General features: G+C 39.2%; 6 protein-coding genes across 10 annotated transcripts in view; 3 read left to right on the top strand and 3 right to left on the bottom strand.

Moving 5' to 3' along the window:
* Positions 1-516, bottom strand: part of LOC135074407 (uncharacterized) — a 68,278-nt gene extending 67,762 nt beyond the window's left edge. The window contains exon 1 of the mRNA XM_063968689.1: positions 142-516. Coding sequence (XP_063824759.1) covers positions 142-238 — 97 coding nt within the window. The 5' untranslated portion in view covers positions 239-516. The remainder of the gene's footprint in view (positions 1-141) is intronic.
* Positions 517-726: 210 nt separating this feature from the next.
* On the top strand, positions 727-11,049 carry LOC135074404 (ribonuclease Z, mitochondrial). Of its 5 annotated transcripts, none has more exons than XM_063968684.1 (16): positions 727-1,004; positions 1,098-1,266; positions 1,445-1,631; positions 1,958-2,079; positions 2,171-2,379; positions 2,463-2,548; positions 2,974-3,139; positions 3,501-3,636; positions 4,052-4,292; positions 4,698-4,861; positions 5,356-5,571; positions 6,023-6,165; positions 6,657-6,832; positions 8,296-8,482; positions 8,971-9,203; positions 10,519-11,049. In XM_063968684.1, exons 1-16 carry the CDS (start codon positions 998-1,000, stop codon positions 10,846-10,848), a joined length of 2,772 nt encoding a protein of 923 aa, XP_063824754.1. In that variant the 5' UTR covers positions 727-997; the 3' UTR covers positions 10,849-11,049. The 5 variants fall into 5 exon arrangements, with proteins under 5 accessions (XP_063824754.1, XP_063824753.1, XP_063824756.1 ...); XM_063968686.1 differs by having other exon boundaries at positions 728-898; XM_063968685.1 differs by having other exon boundaries at positions 728-999.
* Positions 11,050-11,498: 449 nt separating this feature from the next.
* LOC135074806 (uncharacterized) lies at positions 11,499-13,028 on the top strand. Its single transcript, XM_063969186.1, has 6 exons — positions 11,499-11,607; positions 11,941-12,051; positions 12,196-12,279; positions 12,409-12,498; positions 12,720-12,815; positions 12,910-13,028. Exons 1-6 carry the CDS (start codon positions 11,499-11,501, stop codon positions 13,011-13,013), a joined length of 594 nt encoding a protein of 197 aa, XP_063825256.1. The 3' UTR covers positions 13,014-13,028.
* Positions 13,029-14,965: 1,937 nt separating this feature from the next.
* LOC135074406 (26S proteasome non-ATPase regulatory subunit 4) lies at positions 14,966-16,702 on the bottom strand. The gene has a single exon (XM_063968688.1). The coding sequence runs from the start codon at positions 16,589-16,591 to the stop codon at positions 15,494-15,496; it is 1,098 nt and encodes a 365-aa protein (XP_063824758.1). The 5' UTR covers positions 16,592-16,702; the 3' UTR covers positions 14,966-15,493.
* A 147-nt stretch (positions 16,703-16,849) lies between these two features.
* LOC135074909 (putative ATP synthase subunit f, mitochondrial) lies at positions 16,850-17,994 on the top strand. The gene is made up of 4 exons (XM_063969282.1): positions 16,850-17,008; positions 17,090-17,188; positions 17,501-17,617; positions 17,839-17,994. The coding sequence occupies exons 1-4, from the start codon at positions 16,930-16,932 to the stop codon at positions 17,865-17,867; spliced, it is 324 nt and encodes a 107-aa protein (XP_063825352.1). The 5' UTR covers positions 16,850-16,929; the 3' UTR covers positions 17,868-17,994.
* Positions 17,995-18,422: 428 nt separating this feature from the next.
* LOC135074908 (mesencephalic astrocyte-derived neurotrophic factor homolog) lies at positions 18,423-19,621 on the bottom strand. The gene is made up of 2 exons (XM_063969281.1): positions 18,974-19,621; positions 18,423-18,513 (listed from the first exon to the last, which is right to left on the bottom strand). The coding sequence occupies exon 1, from the start codon at positions 19,517-19,519 to the stop codon at positions 18,998-19,000; it is 522 nt and encodes a 173-aa protein (XP_063825351.1). The 5' UTR covers positions 19,520-19,621; the 3' UTR covers positions 18,423-18,513; positions 18,974-18,997.
* Between the last annotated feature and the right edge of the window lie 46 nt (positions 19,622-19,667).

Here is a 19,667-nt window from a genome sequence, read left to right as displayed (position 1 = left end):
CATTGTTTTCAGAGATTTTACAAATGTAATGTTCATTAATGCTACTCAATCTCTTTGCCAAGTTTGTATAGAGTTTACTACGCATAGTAGCAGTGTTTATTTACAGAAAAACATGATATTTTTGTTGTTGAAATGACTCACCGTAAGGGTAGGTTTGCGGCGTTGGTCCAATTGGTAATCCATATCCAAAATGTGAGCCAGTCAAGGCCACGAAAAACACTACCCATAACAAGCCCATTATAGATACATTATTTACACAGCCGTGTTATTTTCCGTTTCATTATTTATCATTTTCATACATCACCACAACACAAAAAATACACGGTCCACGACAGATTCGCACTATGTTAAATATAACAATACACTACGGGAAATTTAAACTATAAACTGAGTAAAAATAACATGTCCACTATCTAGAATAATTTTTGCACTTAAAACTTAGTATTCCGTGTAAATTTCATGCACATTTTACAATAAAATTGCGCAACCCACAGCTGTACAGAACGCCATTTTTGATTTTTCTAAACCGGTGTTCTACTCACTGATAAAATTTTCTACCATTAACCGTAATTATTTTAATATAGCAACACTGTGGATTGATATTCTTGGTTCCAAAATACTTTAGTGTTGGACTGAACACTAAAAATATTTTTTTATTTTCCTCTGCTCTGTTTCTTATAATAATTTTTTTTGATTTTAGGACAAAAAACATAAATCATCACCGAAATTATGGTGTCCGGAAACCGGACATGCACGTTGAGAATGCACATTTGCACCAGCGTGCACTTCATTCATTGGAATCTGTCAATCAGTCAGCTGTCATAATACTACGGAAAGAAATGTCGGAAGAAAACTCAAAATTGTTCTAAATCTGAAAATGTGTCAGACTAACCAATAAGTAAATAATTATGTATTATGCCAAAAATATTAATTCTCCATAAAAATTCCTGATGAATGCTCGTAAACTTTGAATCAAAATAAAATAACCTCAAAACACATGTACGGTAAAAGTGTATTGTTTAGTTACCGAGTAGTTAGCAAATGTAGTGTTCGCAGTTACAAGAGCAACAACACTAAAAAGCTGTTGGAATTTCTAGCCGAAATGCCGAAAGTAAATTCTGCAAGAATAGCTGAGGCACAGCGTCAAAGGCAGCAAATATCCAAAAGAAGTGAAAAGTATGCACCAAGTACTGTTTACCTTCAGGTTCTTGGTTCAGGAGCTCGTGGAGCGCCTAACACCCTGTATTTGTTCACGGATCAGAAGCGGTAAGTTAATATGCTGTACTTTATACATCTATACATTTGTTACACAACAAAGACAGTAAAAAATTGCTAACATATTTCATCATCATTACTCAGTTTCGTATTTATGTTTTTTCTGCTGGAATAATAGTATGATTTTTTTCTCTTCACTTTGTTTATAATTATATCACTAATATTCTAGGTACCTGTTCAACTGTGGAGAATGCACACAGCGCCTAGCTCACGAGCACAAGGTGAAGCTATCCCGCCTGGAACACATATTCATCACAAGCAAGACTTGGAAGAACATCGGAGGTCTGCCCGGCTTGTCTCTGACGCTTCAGGATGTTGGTGTGCCGAATATCACTCTACACGGGCCAGAGGGATTGGTACTATTTATTTTATTTTTATATTATTTTAAGGATTTTTTTTACTTACCTTTTTATATCTTATTAGCAGCCCGCCCAGGCCTCACAGGCCTCTTTTTTAAATTTATGTTATAATATAAGATAGTATATTATAACATAAATTTAAAAAAACATAATACATAATAATATGTTCATCGGAAAAAAAATAGGATTCTGGTGAAATGGTGAAAGATTTTTTCAAATCAGTCCTGTAGTTTCGGAGCTCATTCTGTACCAAAATATAAAAATACAAATCTTTCTTCTTATTTTTTTGCAACTTTTTCAACTTTCTTATCACTTTTTTACAGGATGAATTATATCCTGCAACAAAGAGGTTTGTGATTATGAAAGACATGAATGTGAACATGGCCAAGTGCAGTCCAAGTGAAGATTTTGAAGACAGTGTTATGAGTGTGAAATATGTTTTACTGTAAGTGTCTTTCTTTTATTAATTATTTTTATAGTCAAAGAACATCAGTCTCTGTCAGTCTCTCAACAAATTATTTTTTCTTAAATTTCAGAGGCCCTCATGATAACTTATTAGTAGGCAAAGAATTGAAACCTGCAGCCAAACGGCCCAAATTGGAATCAAACCAAGACAAAGAGTTTGAGGAGTTCATTCACGATGATACTGACTATTACAAGCCAGAAGCAAAGATTCCAGACAACAACAAAAACAATAGATATGCAAGAGATAATAGAGCTAAGCCAAAAAGTAGTTTTGAGAAAGGTAATGTATTTATAAAAAGTAAATTATAGGTAATTTTACTTTATTGGAGTAGGCATAATTTACTAATAAACAATTTCTTTCAGATCCAATGAAGAAAAAGACTGAAAAGGTATTACATGATCTGCAAAAGAAAACAAACTGTTCAGTTGCTTACATTTGCACCCTGAAGGTGAGTTTCTTAATTACAATTATATGAATAGTAATCTATACTAATATTATAAATGCGAAAGTAACTCTGTCTGTCTCTCTTTCACGCCTAAACCACTGAACCGATTTTGATGAAATTTGGCATAGAGATAGTTTGAGTCCCGGGAAAGGACATAGGATAGTTTTTATCCCGGTTTTTGAAACAGGGACGCGCGCGATAAAGTTTTTCTGTGACAGACAACATTCCACGCGGGCGAAGCCGCGGGTGGAAAGCTAGTATTATAAATAGCAAAGCATGTTGTTTGTCTGTTCAAAAATGGAAACTGGTACAGGTTTAAAGAAGCTAAAGTCTACCTTCTTGTCATTAAGCACCTAAAATGATCATCAAACAGTTTTAGGCAGTAAAAAAAGTATGTTTGAAAATTTTTATTAATTTTCTCTTTACAGAAACGTCTTGGCACCCTGGATTTGGCCAAATGCGTGGAGATGGGGGTGAAACCCGGCCCTATGCTGGGCCAGCTCAAGAGTGGCCACGACGTAGTGTTGCCAGACGGCACACTCGTCTTGTCTAAGGACGTAAAGACGCCTGACGACCCTGGACCAGTTTTCATTGGTGAGTTAGAAGTATGGTTTTGTGGTAAGGGTCTATGGCACATATTACAAAAAGAAACCCCAAAATTGAATTATAAAACTAATATAGATTCAAGACAATCACTATCACACAATCTATTAATGAGTCATAGTCTTTTATTGTTTCATATTACATACGTCGTATCGTTATGCTTTCAAAACGTCAGATGACTGGCTATTGATAAATTAAGGGCCTAAGTTTGGAAAAGGATTTCAAATGATGTCTCCTAGCTCATACAAGGCTGACTGAGATAACTGAGTTTCTCATTTAGTTTCGTTTTCTCGATTGATACTGGCACAAAACTGTGTAAAAAAATTCACCTATTGTTTGAATTGTTTCACAGTACTTGACGTTCCCGACCTCTCTTACCTGAAGGAAGCGGAGTTCTCCGCCCACTTCGATAACGGGACAAACCCGCCAGAAAACATCCCCACCCTCATCGTGCATTACACGCCGCCAGAAGTTTTCCATCATCCCACGTGAGTGTATAGAATATTTATCTTTCGACCATCCATTTGAGTGGAGGCCACGTACCGGAAAGCGCAACGTAGGACATCCACCCACAAGGTGGAACGACGACCTCATAAAGGTAGCGGGAAGGCGCTGGATGCAGGCCGCTGCCAACCGGCCTTTGTGGAAATCAATGGGGGTGGCCTATGTTCAGCAGTGGACGTCCATTAGGTGACATCTTGAACCCAGAAAAGGGCCTGCAAATAGAACTTCTTTGAGTTCAGCAATAGTTTAAGGTTAAAGATGCACTGATAGGATAATTTCAAATGAAACAGTGCTGGAAAACTGATAAAATACAATCGAGCAGCACATCAGATCAGACTATACATTTGTTGCAAAATAGCTTGATGCCGTCGTCTGTACACAAGTATTTTTCAACCCTAGGTACCGCGCGTTCATGTCTCTCTTCGGGCCTACCACTCGGCACCTGGTACTGAACTCTCAAAACGCGTGTCTCGGCTCCGAGGCTGTGCACCGCACCCAACACAAACTCCACCTGCTCGATCCGGATATATTTCCTCTCCTGAGGGACGCTAGTCTACCTGCAGTGTGGAATTCTCATCCTCCGCTGCCTAAAACCAACAGTCCGGTGAGGCTGAAAGGGTTAGAAGAACTTAAGAATAAGGTAAGGGATTTTTCGATTGATACTTCAATGTGGCTTTCCATGTTTTGTCCTAGTTCAGTTGGGGTGTGTAGCTTAGGGGCCACAGCAATTTGGTAACTGTCATCAAAGTTAAGCAATCACAATCATCTCAGTACACGGTAAAAGTTGGTCTCGATCACTAAGGCTAGAGCGGTTTAAGAACAACTGACAGTAAAGTTCACTTTCCTACACTCACCTCTCCACAAATCCACACAGATCCACGTGGTGATATAGCCTGAGATACTGATACGTTGGGGTGGGGTCTTTGCCTTGCAATGGGTCATATAAATGCTTTTAAATCCAGCTGTTTTATTCATTTCACTGTCTGTTGTTATTCTATGTAAGCTTTGGATATCCGGTGGTGGTAAAAAACTAACTGGTTTGTAGATTGCGCTAGCGCAGTTCCAGAACATAATAAACATGGAGGGCTCGTGCAAGGGCGACGGCGGCCAGACGCACGCGACCATAGACGAGGAGCAGAACAAACTCGAGGTGATCGCTGGACGCACGCTCACGATGTTCCATTTGAGGCCAAAGAGACAGCTGGATAGGTAAGAGATATTATAACACGTCGTGTGAGTCTAGAAACAGGTTACTTTCAGCACCTACCAAATGTACTAGTAAGGCGAAAATATTATAAAGAATTAACTTATAACTTTTTAATTTATATTTTTTTATAAAGTTCGCATTGATGCCCTTGCATCTTGCATGTATGGTTAGGCGTTCGATTCGCCTGAAAATTCTTCCTCCCCCCATTTCTTTATTGTATCTGTAAAAGTCCAATAAATGCTCAAAATATCCAGTTTCTTCCACATATGGATTGTCTGTTAAGTAAGAGTAATACTGTTTTGTTCTACTGTGATTATGACAGTTGTTTGAGGCGCTATAGAGGTCCCCATGATCTGACTCAAACTTAGTTGTTACACAAAATGGCAAAAGAAGAGAGACACACTGCTTTCTTCATGAAATATCAATGCCGACACTCGCGTTTCTTCTAATTTTCACTTCTCAAAGACAGCTAATCTTCTATTCTCCAATTCTCTAGATCTGTAGAACCCAAACTCCACGTGCAAGAGTACATACAAGAGACAATGGACGTGGACGGCTTTGTCGGCAGCCTGGAACACTTCAGGCGGCAGGTGGACAGCATGAGATACGCTAAAGCCAATTCCCAGGAGTTCCCCAAGGTGGTATTCTTGGGCACCGGGTCTTGCATCCCGAGTAAGACAAGGAACACTAGCGCCGTGGTGTTGCAAGTCGAGTGAGTGTTGTAACAGATAATAATTGGATAGAATACTTTATTGCCAATAATTATATTGACTAAACGGACGACTTTGTTGACGATACGCCATCAATGTCTCATGGCTATCTATTGAAACATGGATGGGTAGTTCTATAAAAAAGTAAATGTTATAAATCCCAATGAAGTTTAATTACTTTAAAGTTACTTTGAAATCAATAAATGGTTAGTCATTTGAGTTACCCGGTCTCTAAATGAAGTCATAGATCACTATTGCTGTTAAAATTGGGGACAAGTTTGAGCAGCTTATACAAAGTAAGTATAACAATTTAGTGATGGTATCACTGAAAGTCTCAACTTCCCAGTTAGAAACGAATACTTTTGTGTTTTGGCATCATTATGAAGTATGGTACTTGAATAAAATTCTATTCAATTTCTTATTTATAACAACCAAATTATTTATTTACTCCAGCGAGAACCGGTCAATGCTGCTGGACTGCGGCGAAGGCACCTTTGGGCAGCTGGTCCGGTTCTTCGGGCCGAAGAAAGTCAGCGCCTTCCTCAGGACTTTGAAGGCGGTGTATATTTCCCATCTGCACGCTGATCATCACATTGGTAAGTCAATGCTGTACATTATTATTTTTGCGGTTTTCTATTCTGAGCAGCAAATCGAACACACAGGCAGCGTTGAATAGAGCTCTGTGATTGGTTCGTGTGTCACCCTGTGCGTCCACGCGCATTGTGAGACATAGTAATATTTGAGAATACGGGCGTAATTGTTTCTTCTGCTCACCTGACTAAGTAATTCCTTGGCGTATAGCATATTTTTTTAGATACCTATATGTAATTCATTTTACGTCTTATAGAGAAGATTCTTCTCTTCCATGAAAAGTGGAGGTTGCTAAAATGCTAAAACTAACTGAGAACATGTCTTGCACGTGTCTACTATTCGCAGAAAAGATAGCATTCAAATACAAGGCCACCTAGATTCTGCTGCCATTCCAATAACTTATTGTTTCTTATGATTATCAATTTCTTCTTACACTGTCGCGTCTTATGTAGTTTTAGGGGATTTTTTCAATAAAAATACACCTATCTACCCTCAGGTCTCATCGGCGTGATCCAAGCCCGGCGGCAGGCGTGGCTGGAAGTGAACGCTGACGCGCCGCCTGAACCGCTGTATCTCTTCGCGCCGGGACAGATTTACACCTGGCTGTATACCTACGACCAGCAGTTCGAGAAGATCAAGGGAGACTTCACGCTGCTGCCTAACCAGAACTTGGTAAGTCAGACGTGAAAATCTGATTATTTTAGGTGATATTTTCTTCACCTGGATTTACACCTTCGACTTTACGCTGCTGTCTAATCAGAACTTGGTAAGACACTCTATTATTGATGATTTTTGGTCGATTCAACCAATGTTGCGCCGAATCGACAAAAAGACAAGGAAAAAAAAGGTGGGGAAGGGTGCTGCGTTGCGATGAGAGACAACGCAGCGCTAAAGTTCAAAGACTCATACACCATTCACGTGGTTGAAAGTGAAACCCGAACCGCTGTATCTCCTTGTGCCGGGATAGATCTACACCTGGCTGTATACCTGACTCAGTTTGAGAAGATCAAAGGAGTCTTCACGCTTGTCCCTAATCAAAACTTGGTAAGTAGCTGGTGACACTATGATTGATGATTTTTGGTCGTTTCAACCAATGTTGCGCCGAATCGACAAAAAGACAAGGTAACAAAGTGGGGAAAGGTGCTGCGTTGCGATGAGAGAGTGACAACGCAGCGCTAAAGTTCAAAGACTCATACACCATTCACGTGGTTGAAAGTGAAACCCGAACCGCTGTATCTTCTTGTGCCGGGATAGATCTACACCTGGCTGTATACCTACGACCAGCAGTTCGAGAAGATCAAAGGAGACTTCACGCTGCTGCCCAACCAGAATTTGGTAAGTAGCTGGTGATTGATGTTTTGTGGTCGTTTCTTCAATCAACGTTGCGTTGAAACGATGGAACGCGAGCGTAACTGACAGCCGGAGCGACGAGGTGTATAGGGATGCGATGACGTAGTGACAGCACAGCGCAGCGCTGCAGTTCAAATCGGCGTTATATTACGACATCACACCGCTCGAGTGACAATGCGTTGACATCATCATCATCTCAGCCATAGGACGTCCACTGCTGATATAGACCTCCCCCAATGCTTTCCATGTTGCCTGGTTGGTAGGTAGCGGCCTGCGTCCAGCGCCTTCCTGCTACCTTTATGATGTCGTCGGTCCACCTTGTGGGTGGACGTCTCATGCTGCGTTTTCCGGTACGCGGCCTCCACTCCAGAACCTTTCTGCCCCATCGGCCGTCAGTTCTGCGTACTATGTGCCCTGCCCATTGCCACTTCAGCTAACTAATCCGTCGGGCTATGTAAGCGACTTTAGTTCGTTTACGGATCTCGCTTACGTTCGTTTACGTTGACATCACTACCAGAGTAAATACAAATGAGTAGGTCATCTATGAAAATTTAGCGTGGATTAGCGAGGAGTTGCGCCGAATTTTGTCAGTGTGTGCGTGCGTGCGCGCGGCATACGTATTGGCGCGCTCACATACAAACTGCACTCGGTGCGTTTCTATGAAGATGACCTACTCATTTGTATTTACTCTGTCACTACGCGGCAATAATGCAGCGCATAACTACAAATGAATAGCGCTACGTTCACATACTTCATAAAGTAATGAGTATATTTTTTTTTTCCAGTTGCACGAATCATACCATCAGAACGCAGAGATGGTGGCAACACTGGCTAATATAGGGGTCGAGCAGATCCGTACTTGTTTTGTGTCGCACTGCCCCAACGCGTTCGGTGTAGCCATCGACTTGGACGCCGATCATCGCATCACCTACTCTGGGGACACTATACCCTGTGAAGACCTCGTCAAGATCGGTAAGTTACACAAAAATCAGGCGACTATTGTTTCTTTTATTATAAATCTTTACACCTACGCATTTAAAAAGTTGATTGAAATAATAGTGTGTAGTTGGTAGTGTTATAGCCTCATTTCGGTGAGCCTGTGGGTCTAGATAAAGTGCACTCCAGTCGCAATCGCAAACCAGTCGGAAAATGGTCGAAAGGCCTTTTTTTGTATGAATTTATGACGTATTCTATTTTATTCTTCGGGACTGCTATGTAGATGTACAGTCGCAACACATCAGACTATACAATATTTGTTGCAAAATAGCCCGTATTACAACCAGATAAGACCCTACTGTGTTTAGCTTGATGTGCTGTCGTCTGTACATCAAAAAATATATGATGTAGTATACCTACTCTTGATGGTCCATGGAATACACGGTTCCTCGCAGACTTTGGTGTGCGGCTATAATGAAAAAAAAAATAGCGACAAAGTTATAAGACCCAACTCTTTTTTCCAGGCGAAAACTCCCACCTGCTCATCCACGAAGCGACAATGGAAGACGAGCTGGTCGAAGAAGCTCGCACCAAGATGCACTCCACTACCTCCCAGGCGATAGAAATGGGGAAACAAATGAACGCGCGGTACACGGTCCTAACGCACTTCAGCCAGCGATACGCGCGATTACCGCGTCTGAACGCACACATACTGAATGACAATAGAAGCGTTGGCATCGCCTTTGACAACATGCAGGTATGTAAAGCCCGGTCTGTGAGCACGTAGAATTTTGTCCAATGACCCCAAGCTACCCATCCTTATCGCTCGCGCGTAATTATATTGCTGTCGCGACTGTGCGACGGGCGCCCGCAGTGAGTGTGGTGCGAGCGCGACAGCTACATAATTACAAAAAATATTTGGCCTGTACCAAGATTGGTCACTTTAGCGACTGTTTGGGCGATAACGAGCGACAATTGTCTTGCGGTACACGGTCCTCACGCACTTCAGCCAGCGATACGCGCGATTGCCGCGTCTAAACGCACACATTCTGAATGACAACAGAAGCGTCGGCATCGTCTTTGACCACATGCAGGTATGTACAGTCGCGGAATGAAAAGGTTCGTCACCTTAGTGTCGGTTTTCGCTTGCACTAGGTACTGTAAGAGTCAAACCTGCCAACATAACAGTGCAAGAAACAATGCTGCTAACATTTAAATAAATGTGACGTTTGCTAACGAAGAAGGTTTTGCTTATTTTTCTATCCCATCAGTGCAATGTTACAAAATGTATTTTTTTTTATTTATTAGAAATAATAATGGCAGGTTGAACCAACAAGAAGGTTTTAGTTTATCAATCATAATAATCTTCTTGACAAGATAAATGTCAAACAACTTTAATCTGAATAATTTTGAACTTTACCGACTAACAGTTAAAGATTATTTTCTCTAACTCGAGATTATTCTGTAACATAGTTTCAAAAGGTAATAATATGTGCTCGCGATTCGTTGAAGGAATCAATTTGAAAACTGACGAACCTTTTCATTCCGCGACTGTACTTGACCTTTACCACGATCGGTCACCAGTTACTTTAGCGACTTTTATAGCGATAGGGAGCGACAATCAACACTAGAAATGTGTGCTTAGTGCGAGTTTGCATTGATCGTAATCGCTAACGAGTGCGTCAAAAAAATCCATGATTTTAGTTCTGGAAAGTATCCGCTAGGGACGCTGTACAATCTATCATACATTTAATGTCTTTTTTTTTACGCAGTCGCTAGCGAAGTCGTTTGATGAAAACTCGAACTAAGCCCCCTGTACCAAGATCAGTCACTTTAGCGACTTTTCAAGCAATAGAGAGCGACAATTAGATATCTCGTGGTACACGGTTATCATGCACTTGCAGGTACACGCGCCTTGATTTTGACAGCTACCAAGTTTTATTCGTTGAAATGAATTTGAGATTAAACTAGAAGTTTTTTGTGTTCCAAATTAATTATTTCCTATGTAAATTTCTACATTTTTGCAAGTAAGGTCAAATTACACTTGACTAAACCTTGTTTCAAACTTACAGATAACGATGAGCGACCTAGACCTGCTGCCGCACATGTATGCGCCTCTCCAGCTGATGTTCGCCGAACACTGCGTCGAGATGGAGCTGAAGGCGGCTCACCGCGCGCGCCAGAGAGAACGCGCCTCCTCGCCCAACCTCGCTGCTACCGGTACTCGGCCATACTGCACCTCTAGCACTAGCGCTGACGGCGAAAAGAACACCGACAGCGGCAAACCCAACGCCGACGGCGGCGAAACGATCGCCGAAAAGCGCACCGCACTCGCCGACACTGAAATGCCAGACGCTGATAGCGCGAAACAAGAGACGATCGTTAATAACGGTAATAGCTAGCCATTCACTTTGTGACTGTAGGTATTGTATTTATTATGCGTTTAGTCGGTATAGCTGCATTACTTTTGTTGAATGAGACTGTTGTGACTGCGATATTGTAATTTCAAGTGTGATTGTTGCGTTTTAGTAGTTAATTACTATAAAGTAAAGCTATGTATACAGCCTCGTTGTTAATAGGCTTTTTGTTTTGTAGGTAATTTAGAATCTTGACTTGTTAGAAAAGTACCTATAAAGAGTTGTAGCTTGGAAATATTTTTATAAGATAATGTATCTAATTGTTTTATCTACCATTTTCCATAAATTACGGCTGGGCCATAATTCACATCTTTATAATGTTACGTAGTCAATTTAGTTGTTATATTGTAAATGCCTTGGAAATAAAGCAATTTCGAAAGTACATTTAAGTTGTTTTCATTGCAAGATCATCATTATAATCGTATTTGAAACTGTTTACCACCCCAATCAAGGAGGTAATAGTGAAGCCTATAAAAAATATAACGTGACGTAAGTATCATTAAATTGCACTGGCAACAAATGTAGGTGCGAAAGTCAGGGCAAGCCAATTTGTGCTCTATACGAGTCACCAATAAGGGTAACTTTGGCATGCTGAATAGTTTCCAAAAGGGGATCCATACCTGGTTGCAGACAAGATGGTGCGCAACCGCTCCAGCAGTCGCACGCGCAAGATCTCGCCCGGCTGCCTCGCCATCGCGTCGGCGCCCGCGCCGCGAGCCAAGTACAGGGAGAGCAACGCCTCTAGTGAGTCTACTGCATTTACAGAATAGTAGGGAATAAACCTAATAGTTAAGGCGATAAGGTTCAAAATCTGATATGAAATAAGACAGTAGAAAATAGAGCTCACGAGTCGTCCATACAGATAAAAATGGGACTGTAGCTGATAAGCCTTTGTTCGGTCAGGACAGATTCTGAGATTGGACAGATTCGTGGATTCGGCAGATACTGGATTGGACGGACCTTGCAGCAAAAAAATTGGTCAATACTCTTTTTCTCAGATTCGATTAGGATACAAATAAGGTTTAACTAAGTATAGCTTGATGCTTGTTTGGTAAAATACTACAATAATTATTACAGGACTGAGACAAGAAATAAAGGGCATGACCGTGACTGGTATTGTCCGACAGCAAGGGCCCCGAAGTAAATCCTCGTCGCCAAGCAAGATGTATCCTCAGTCAAGTACCCCCAGTATGTATCAGTATGCTGAAGTAGGTATACTTTCTTTCATCTTGAAGGTCATAGCAATGAAGTCTAATTAAGAATTATTTAGGCAGTAGACCATGAATGAAAGTATTCTCAGTGATTTAATGTTATTTTTTCTTGATCTGACAGAACAAAACAGTGGCTGCGCAACTCCAAAGAATCGTTGTCGCTCAGATACGTCCCCAGAAAAAACTATGGATATTATAGCGTCACGTTAGTTACCATTTTATTAATTTCATCTACTTTCGGTCAATAATTAACACGGTGTCACTACTGCAGGAACCTACTCAGTTATGCGCTATGCCTGTTAATACTAATTAATTTAAAATTTGCTCTTTCTAGGTTTACAAAACAGTAGCAACGCGGCGGCTAGTAGGACTCGTAGCCGCCCAGAAGAATCGCCAGATAAGTCCTTAGATCTCATCGCCACACGTAAATAATATACATTTTTGTTTTACTCATTTACTTTTAGATATGTGTAGTGAAATCGTAGGTAGATGCATCAAAGAATAAACAAGATTTGTAATACATTTTAGGCACCCTAGTTCAGCTTCTTCTAAAGCGTGCATAACGCACGGACCTCTGAGAATAGTTAGTTAGTTGCCGTAAGGACTAAGACACACTGTATGACTCATCGTAAAGTATATTCGCAGCTCGGTCTATGAGCGAAACATCGAACGCGAGCAGAGAGACGCAGGATCGGATCCGTTCTCTTATGGCGAAAGCATCCTCCGGTTACGTTGTTGATAGTGAGTACAAATATTTATACATAAACTACTAAGATCCGGTTCGAAGGACCATCTCTGAAACTTATATTACCCGGCATAAAATGATTGTTTTTAGCTCGTTCCAAAACGATAAACACCGCTGTGCGCCAACCGGCTAGCGAAGAAGCTTTGAGCGTTGGAAGGAAGGCTGTTAACAATACATCTTCGATAGGTAAGTGAATTGTTTTGCATTGTGTGAGCGTTATCAGCAGATTTTCTAATATAAATTCGTTTACACAGGTCCCGGAATAGGTTATGGCAAACCTTTGGTGACAAGCCTTAATAAGAAACTAACAGTTCTAAAAGAACTGCCTAAACGTGAGTATTTATTTATTGTTACCTAAAACCAGAGTTTTACAGTTAAAGCACATTAGAAGTGTTCTGTGGTTTGAGTGGCGTTGACGCAAGAGGGCGGTAGTTTTTTTTGCTCTTCCGGGCCTAATTGACTAGTTACTTTAATAATTTTCGTTTTATTTTTTAACAGCTTTGAGTGAAGTTAAGAATTCTAGATCAGTAACTAGTAGAGGCAAGTCACCAGTGAGGCCTTGGAGAAGTAAGTTTACCTTCTTACATTTTATACAAAGATACAGTCATTCAGGTCTAAGTTCTAAATCTCAAAAATATGTACCTTTATATTTTTAGCGGACAACAAAGATTCATGTTCATCGGTTCCCGGTAGAAAGCTAGATTTAAACAAATCTAGATCCCGTGAGTATTGGTCTTTTACTAATAAATTATTCCTAAATAAATTAATGCAATTTTATGGGCGTGGTTGGTTATAATTTCTAGTCGTACCGCGTTCTATTTCAGTAACGAACCCTAGATTAGAGGTAGTGACGAGCATCCTATTCCACTTAATATTTTGGCGGCTCGCGCACATCGCCTCATACCTGTGCCCCCCGCAATGGCTCGTACTATTCACAATAATCGCTGTTGGTGTTTTGTTTTGGACAGCGGCGAAGGGACCGGCTGGAAACAAGTTACGCAACACGAATACAGTTCCAAAAGTCAAACCTGACGATAAGGTTATGAACATGAGGGCTTCTGTTGCTGGTAGACGTCAGTGTCTAATATTGATAAAATTACGGTCGTCTTTTTAATCTGGCTCGAAGGACCAAAATGTATCATTTGTGTAATTTTCAGAAATGAGAGGGTCAGCGTCTGTTAAAAGTAACAACAGAAGCCCTACAAGACCGGATAATAAAGAAGGTAGGCTTCTCAAGATTACAGAGGTAGTTTTGTAGAATTCAAACATAATTTTCTCAATTTAATCTACATTGTTTACTACTAACTTTTTCAGATATATTGAGCAGTAGGGCAAAACCCATACGACCAACACTGCAAAAGGAAATCAAAAGTTGGACCCCTGGTAGTATGATTTTATTTTGATTTTTAGTGTTGAATTAGCTTTTCTTGCCTATAATAAGGAATTTATTACTTTTTCAGAATTTAATCGATCGCCAAATAGATTATCAGGGAATAAATTACGACCCTCTGCGCCTACACTGAATAAAATATCACAAGGTAATCTAATAATAAGGCCTAGTAGGTTAGTTGTTACTGGCACAGTGCATAACTAATTAGGCTCCTGCGGTAGTGAAGTGGGGAGGGGTGACACGTGACGTAATAGAGCTATCACGGTAATAAAGGCACACATTGCAGGAACCTACTCAGTTCAGCAGTATGCCTGTAATAATAAATATGTCATATTAATAAAATAATGATTAAAATACAATTAATTCCAGATAGCGCAAAAAATACGAAAAAAGATCATCCAGGTCTGAAGCCCAGTCCTAAGTCTTTTTCTAGTCCTCGCGGATCGAGTGTCGAGAGGAAAAAAGAGAAACCCCCTATATCTGAACCACTAAGAGATATGCTGAGTGAGAGACTGAAACAGCCACTTTGCAAAGATGTGCCAATGTCTGGTATTGGTAGACCAACATGTGAGTTCTTGTTCAAGTGTTTTAAAAACAATGGAACATAATTTATCCATATTTTAAAATATGTTTAAACATTTTAAAATTATTTTTAGCTGGCATTTACAGTAGAAGTTTTAAGCCACAACTGGAAGACATAAAAAGTTCTTACATGTTATTAAATAAACAAAATCAAGATCAAAATAACAAAAGCAATATGGACAAAGGTAATTTATTTTCCTAAATAATGTCTATAACATTAATGAACATAGTAAATGATGTATGGTAATGGTTTTTGTAAGTGTACTAAGTCTGCAATTCTCATTAGATTTTAACACAGATTTTTTTCTCATTAGGATTAACACTTTGTTTTAGAAAGTAAGAAAGAATTAGTGGCTATACATAAACCAAAGCCATTCAATGAGGAATTTAGGAAAAAACAACTGCTTGAAGTCAGACAGAAATTTCAGAGCAAACATTTTTGGAATGACTCAAGTAAGTAAAGACAGTCCCAATATATTTAAATGATTTTATGGTTTCAATAAAATGAACATTATTAATTTGTTTCAGAATATGAAAAGATTGAAGGCCTCAATTGGATTTCATGGAAGTGAACAAAAAGAAATAATTTATTTTATATCATCTGTATTATTTATAAATTTATAGTGATAGTAACACTCAAGTGGTGTCTAATGTTAAAGTTTACGAGCATAATGGATCAATTAAAAAAAATTGAAAAATATTTCACATTTCTTTTGATCCAGAACCCTTTCCATCCTTATCCTTTTGGTCTTTGTCATCCTTTTCATCCTTATCTTTCTTAATAGTGGACATAGCATTCCGAATAGCCTCACTCTGAGGATCAACACCAGGGAGATTTTCTAGAACACTCTGTAGAAAAGCTGGGTCATTCATAACTTCGGCATACTCCTCAGAAACATCCATGCTCTCTTCAGCAGCTGGTGCATCTTGCTGCATGCTCATTTGCATAGCAAGGGCAATTTGCTCTTCTTCAGACAACTCCATAGCCTCACGGCCCAGTGACATGGCTAGCGCTCTCTCCATGCCAGTGTTCTGGGCTTCAGTAGTTTTCCCTGTCTCCCCTTCCGCAGTAGATTGTTGGCGACGAGACTCCTCTTCTTGACGCTGTCTTTGTTCTTCCATAGACACACGGAGAGCGAGGGCAAGTTCAGGATCTTCATTAGGGTCAACTCCAAACTCGAATGGTGACAAGCCAGAACCAGATGGGCCAGCTCCATCTCCGCCAATCAAAGGGCTTGAAATCAATGCCTCTGAGAGAACCACACAGCCTCCAGCGGGTACAGACACGAGATGACTGCCACCAGTAGTGTTGTCCTTCCCGTTCAATGTGTTGACAAACGTCGTAAGAAGAGGATTGTTCTCCGCATCCTCTCCAAACGAAACTATGTCACAGTTCACCTTCTCTTTTTTCAACCTCTTGGCCAGCTTTACTAACTGAGACTCATCAGTGTGGATAGGAGAACCGACGAACACCACAATGCGCATCTTGTGGTTCTTTCCTTGACGATGCTTTAGAGCCAAGTGAGCAATTCTGATACCAGTCAATAGGTTGATATCGCCGTTTGGCTGCACTCGGTGTAATTTGGACAAAATGCGACCCACATCGCTGGTTAAAGTGGCTAGCACCTCTACGTTAGCGAGAGTCAGCAAACCCACATTATTTTCTGGATTTGACCGTGTTTTAGAATGACATACCAGGTTTACGGCATCCTGCTGGGCTTGAAGCCTCGTTGGAAGAAAGTCTCCATTTCTCATATAATCACTGTTGTCAACACAAATCATAGTACTTTCCAATACCATTTTGAAGTTGATTTAGAATCTTTTTGGATCAAAGAAACAATAAAATGCACATCCACTGACGAGAGAATGAAATTTGCTGTATAATCATAGACTACGTATTTTGACAGATGTATTTTTTATGACTACCCAACCCACAGATTAGACAAAAATCGATAGATGAACGTCCAATCGGTATGCGATTTATCACGTTCTCACGTACGGGGTAACTGTGATTTTTGGTAACTGAAAATGTACAACACTAGTAAAAAAAAAATACAAAATCTCTCTATGGTAAAAATTTGACAGCTGGAAATTCGGCCCGATTTTTGTAAAATTCTTGGATAAATTCCCGAATAATCATGGCTTTCGGAGATTATCCTAAAGAATATAATCCATCAGTTCATGGGCCTTACGACCCTGCCCGCTACTATGGAAAACGTAAGTCTTAATCATGCAGAAAAATATACTTGCCCTTCACGAAATTTATTCGATTATGTAATTTTATTTTTAATGTTTCAGCTGATACTCCCTTTGGGCAAGTAAAATTGAACGAAATCGGCTCATGGTTGGCTCGCAGGAACAAGACTCCCTCTGCTGTCATGGGTGCCTGCAGCCGAGGTAATGTAACATGAAATAATTTTATTTTAAGGTTATGTGTATTGGATAACCCAATGACATTTATTCTATATATTTCTATTGTGTTTACCACCTCAGAATCTACCCAGAAGATTGATAGTAAGAATAGTATCTACCAACAAGGCTAACTACTAATTTCTGATTGTAGGTAATCTTATGAATCTTTTAAATTGCCTGTTTTTCTAAAATGTGCAGGTGTATGCAATATTTTACTGTTAGCATACTAAATAATTCCAATCATTATTTATTTAAAAAGTGGCTGTTTATTCATACTAAAAATTCATTTTCATTCAGCCTGGTGGAGCTGGCAACACAAATACATGCAGCCCAAGAGAGTTGGAATTGCTCCGTTCTTCCAGCTGCTGGTTGGCTCGATGACCTTCTTCTATGCTATCAACTACGGAAAGATGAGTAAGTAACAGTTACCAAGACAACCCAATTATTACTTTATTTTATTTTATAAAGTTTGTAATGATGTTTTACATGTTAATTACTGTAATGAAATTTTGTGTAAAATTATTATTCTTTCATGCTTTTTAATACCAAATTGAGAAGTTCCTTTTTAGGTTTGTAAAGAAAGAAAACTACTCTTGTCTCAGAATTTGCTAAGTTATCCTTTTTCTTTTTTCCAGAGCACCACAGGAACTACAAATACCACTAAAGAAAGTTTTGTGATAATATTCAAAAACATGTATTTATGATTGTAACACCTGCATGTAAAAGTTTATCTGGTCTAGATCATTTGTGTTGTATGTAACAGCTGCAATAAAAATATTAGTGAAATAAGATTTATTTTTTTCTTATTTACCTAACACCCTATTTTGTTCTGTATCCAATCCAATGCAACAAGGTCATATTAAAGGTATCATCATGCACAATGACATGCTTTTTCTATGTCATGTGTGATATGCAATCTTCATTTTCATGGGAATAATATTAAAAATAAAGTCTGCACTTGAAATAATTAACACAATCCCTTACAAAGTTTAAGGTAATTGAGTACCCTTTTTGGATATTATGCATCCTGTACCCCTAGTGGATGAAAAAAAATCAGTGATATTAGGTAATGCATAAATAAATTCAAAACTTCAATCATTTGTTAAAAATATTTACTTATACACAATAATAATTTAATCAGTTGTGTAGACATGCATTCTTCTCAAGTACACATCATACAAACAGTTCAAATGCAATAATTTATTAATCACTAGGACCACATCACTTGATGACACATTCATCACACGTTGATCTTGCTTCTTGGATCTTCACTTGAAATGTCCAAAATTCTCAATGGGCCCACGATTTACCTGGAAAAAAGAAATTAAATAATAATTTGCAGATTTAGACATAAAAAGAAAGATGAGTTGTATATTATATTGTACTACAGCTCCAATTAACTAGACAAATAGACACATAGGCAATTGCAGAAATGGACTTTTCTCATTATTACATCATATAATTTACAAATACTTTGCTAATAACCACTATGAAATCTTGATTTTTTTTATAAAAGTTTGTGTTATAGTTTCTATGGAATGGTAACATTGAGTAGATAACCTATCAAATTTAAACAATGAATGTCTATAAAAATTCAACTGAACAAATAATGGTAGTTAACTGGTCAAATTTTATTTGATTTGCTCAACAGTTGAGTTTTGAAATATTGGTCCTTTCACATTAACATACCCTAAATTAGATAAAAATGGTGTAATTTTGTACTTTGCTGAAACAAACATGTAAATGGTAATAATGTAAAAAGAACCTTACCTAGATATTTATTATTGTACTAATTTACAACTCAGATCTGCCCATATATTTGGGCTTCAGTTCTTCTATTCTCTTGATGAAGTCTGTCTTTTCAATACATCCATCACAAACCTCATCCCAGTCGTTCAGGATCTTTTTTAGGTCGCGAACCTTCAGTTTCTTCAGGTCTACATTATTGAGGTCAATCTGTTTGTCGAACCTGAGGTCGCAGATTTGGGCATCCTTTTTCCTTAACTTCTCGCAGATTTTGTCAGCTGGCATAGACCAACTCAGTGGCTTTGAGAGCTCTCCTAAAATACCGGTAGCTGATTCTTCAAGCCCTCCTAAATAGTAACAAAACCGATTCTCTTTGTTCTTAGAACCTTTACAAAACTTCTTGAATTCTATTTCTATCTTCTTGGGGTCCTTCTTGACATCGTCTGCTAACGTGGCTCCGAATTTCTCCACAGTTTTTACACAAACCTCGCATTCGCCTTCCTTTAGTGCGAGTGCAACTTGTATCACCGCTGCCACGAATAATAAATGAAAGACGCTTATTCTGCACATTTTTGATTATTCACTGTTGAAAAGCAGTCTAAATATAAATTTTACAGTCGGAAATAGCCGCACTTAAATTGAGAACAGCAGAGAATTTCAATGTAATGAAATGATAGAAAAATCTCGTCCATCCATGCAATGAAGACGTTGACAGATT

The sequence above is a fragment of the Ostrinia nubilalis genome, chromosome 9 (genome assembly GCF_963855985.1).
Source record: "Ostrinia nubilalis chromosome 9, ilOstNubi1.1, whole genome shotgun sequence".
Lineage (NCBI taxonomy): Eukaryota > Metazoa > Arthropoda > Insecta > Lepidoptera > Crambidae > Ostrinia > Ostrinia nubilalis.
The sequence above is the reverse complement of the archived record's forward strand: the minus strand, read 5'-3'. Positions and strand labels throughout refer to the sequence as shown.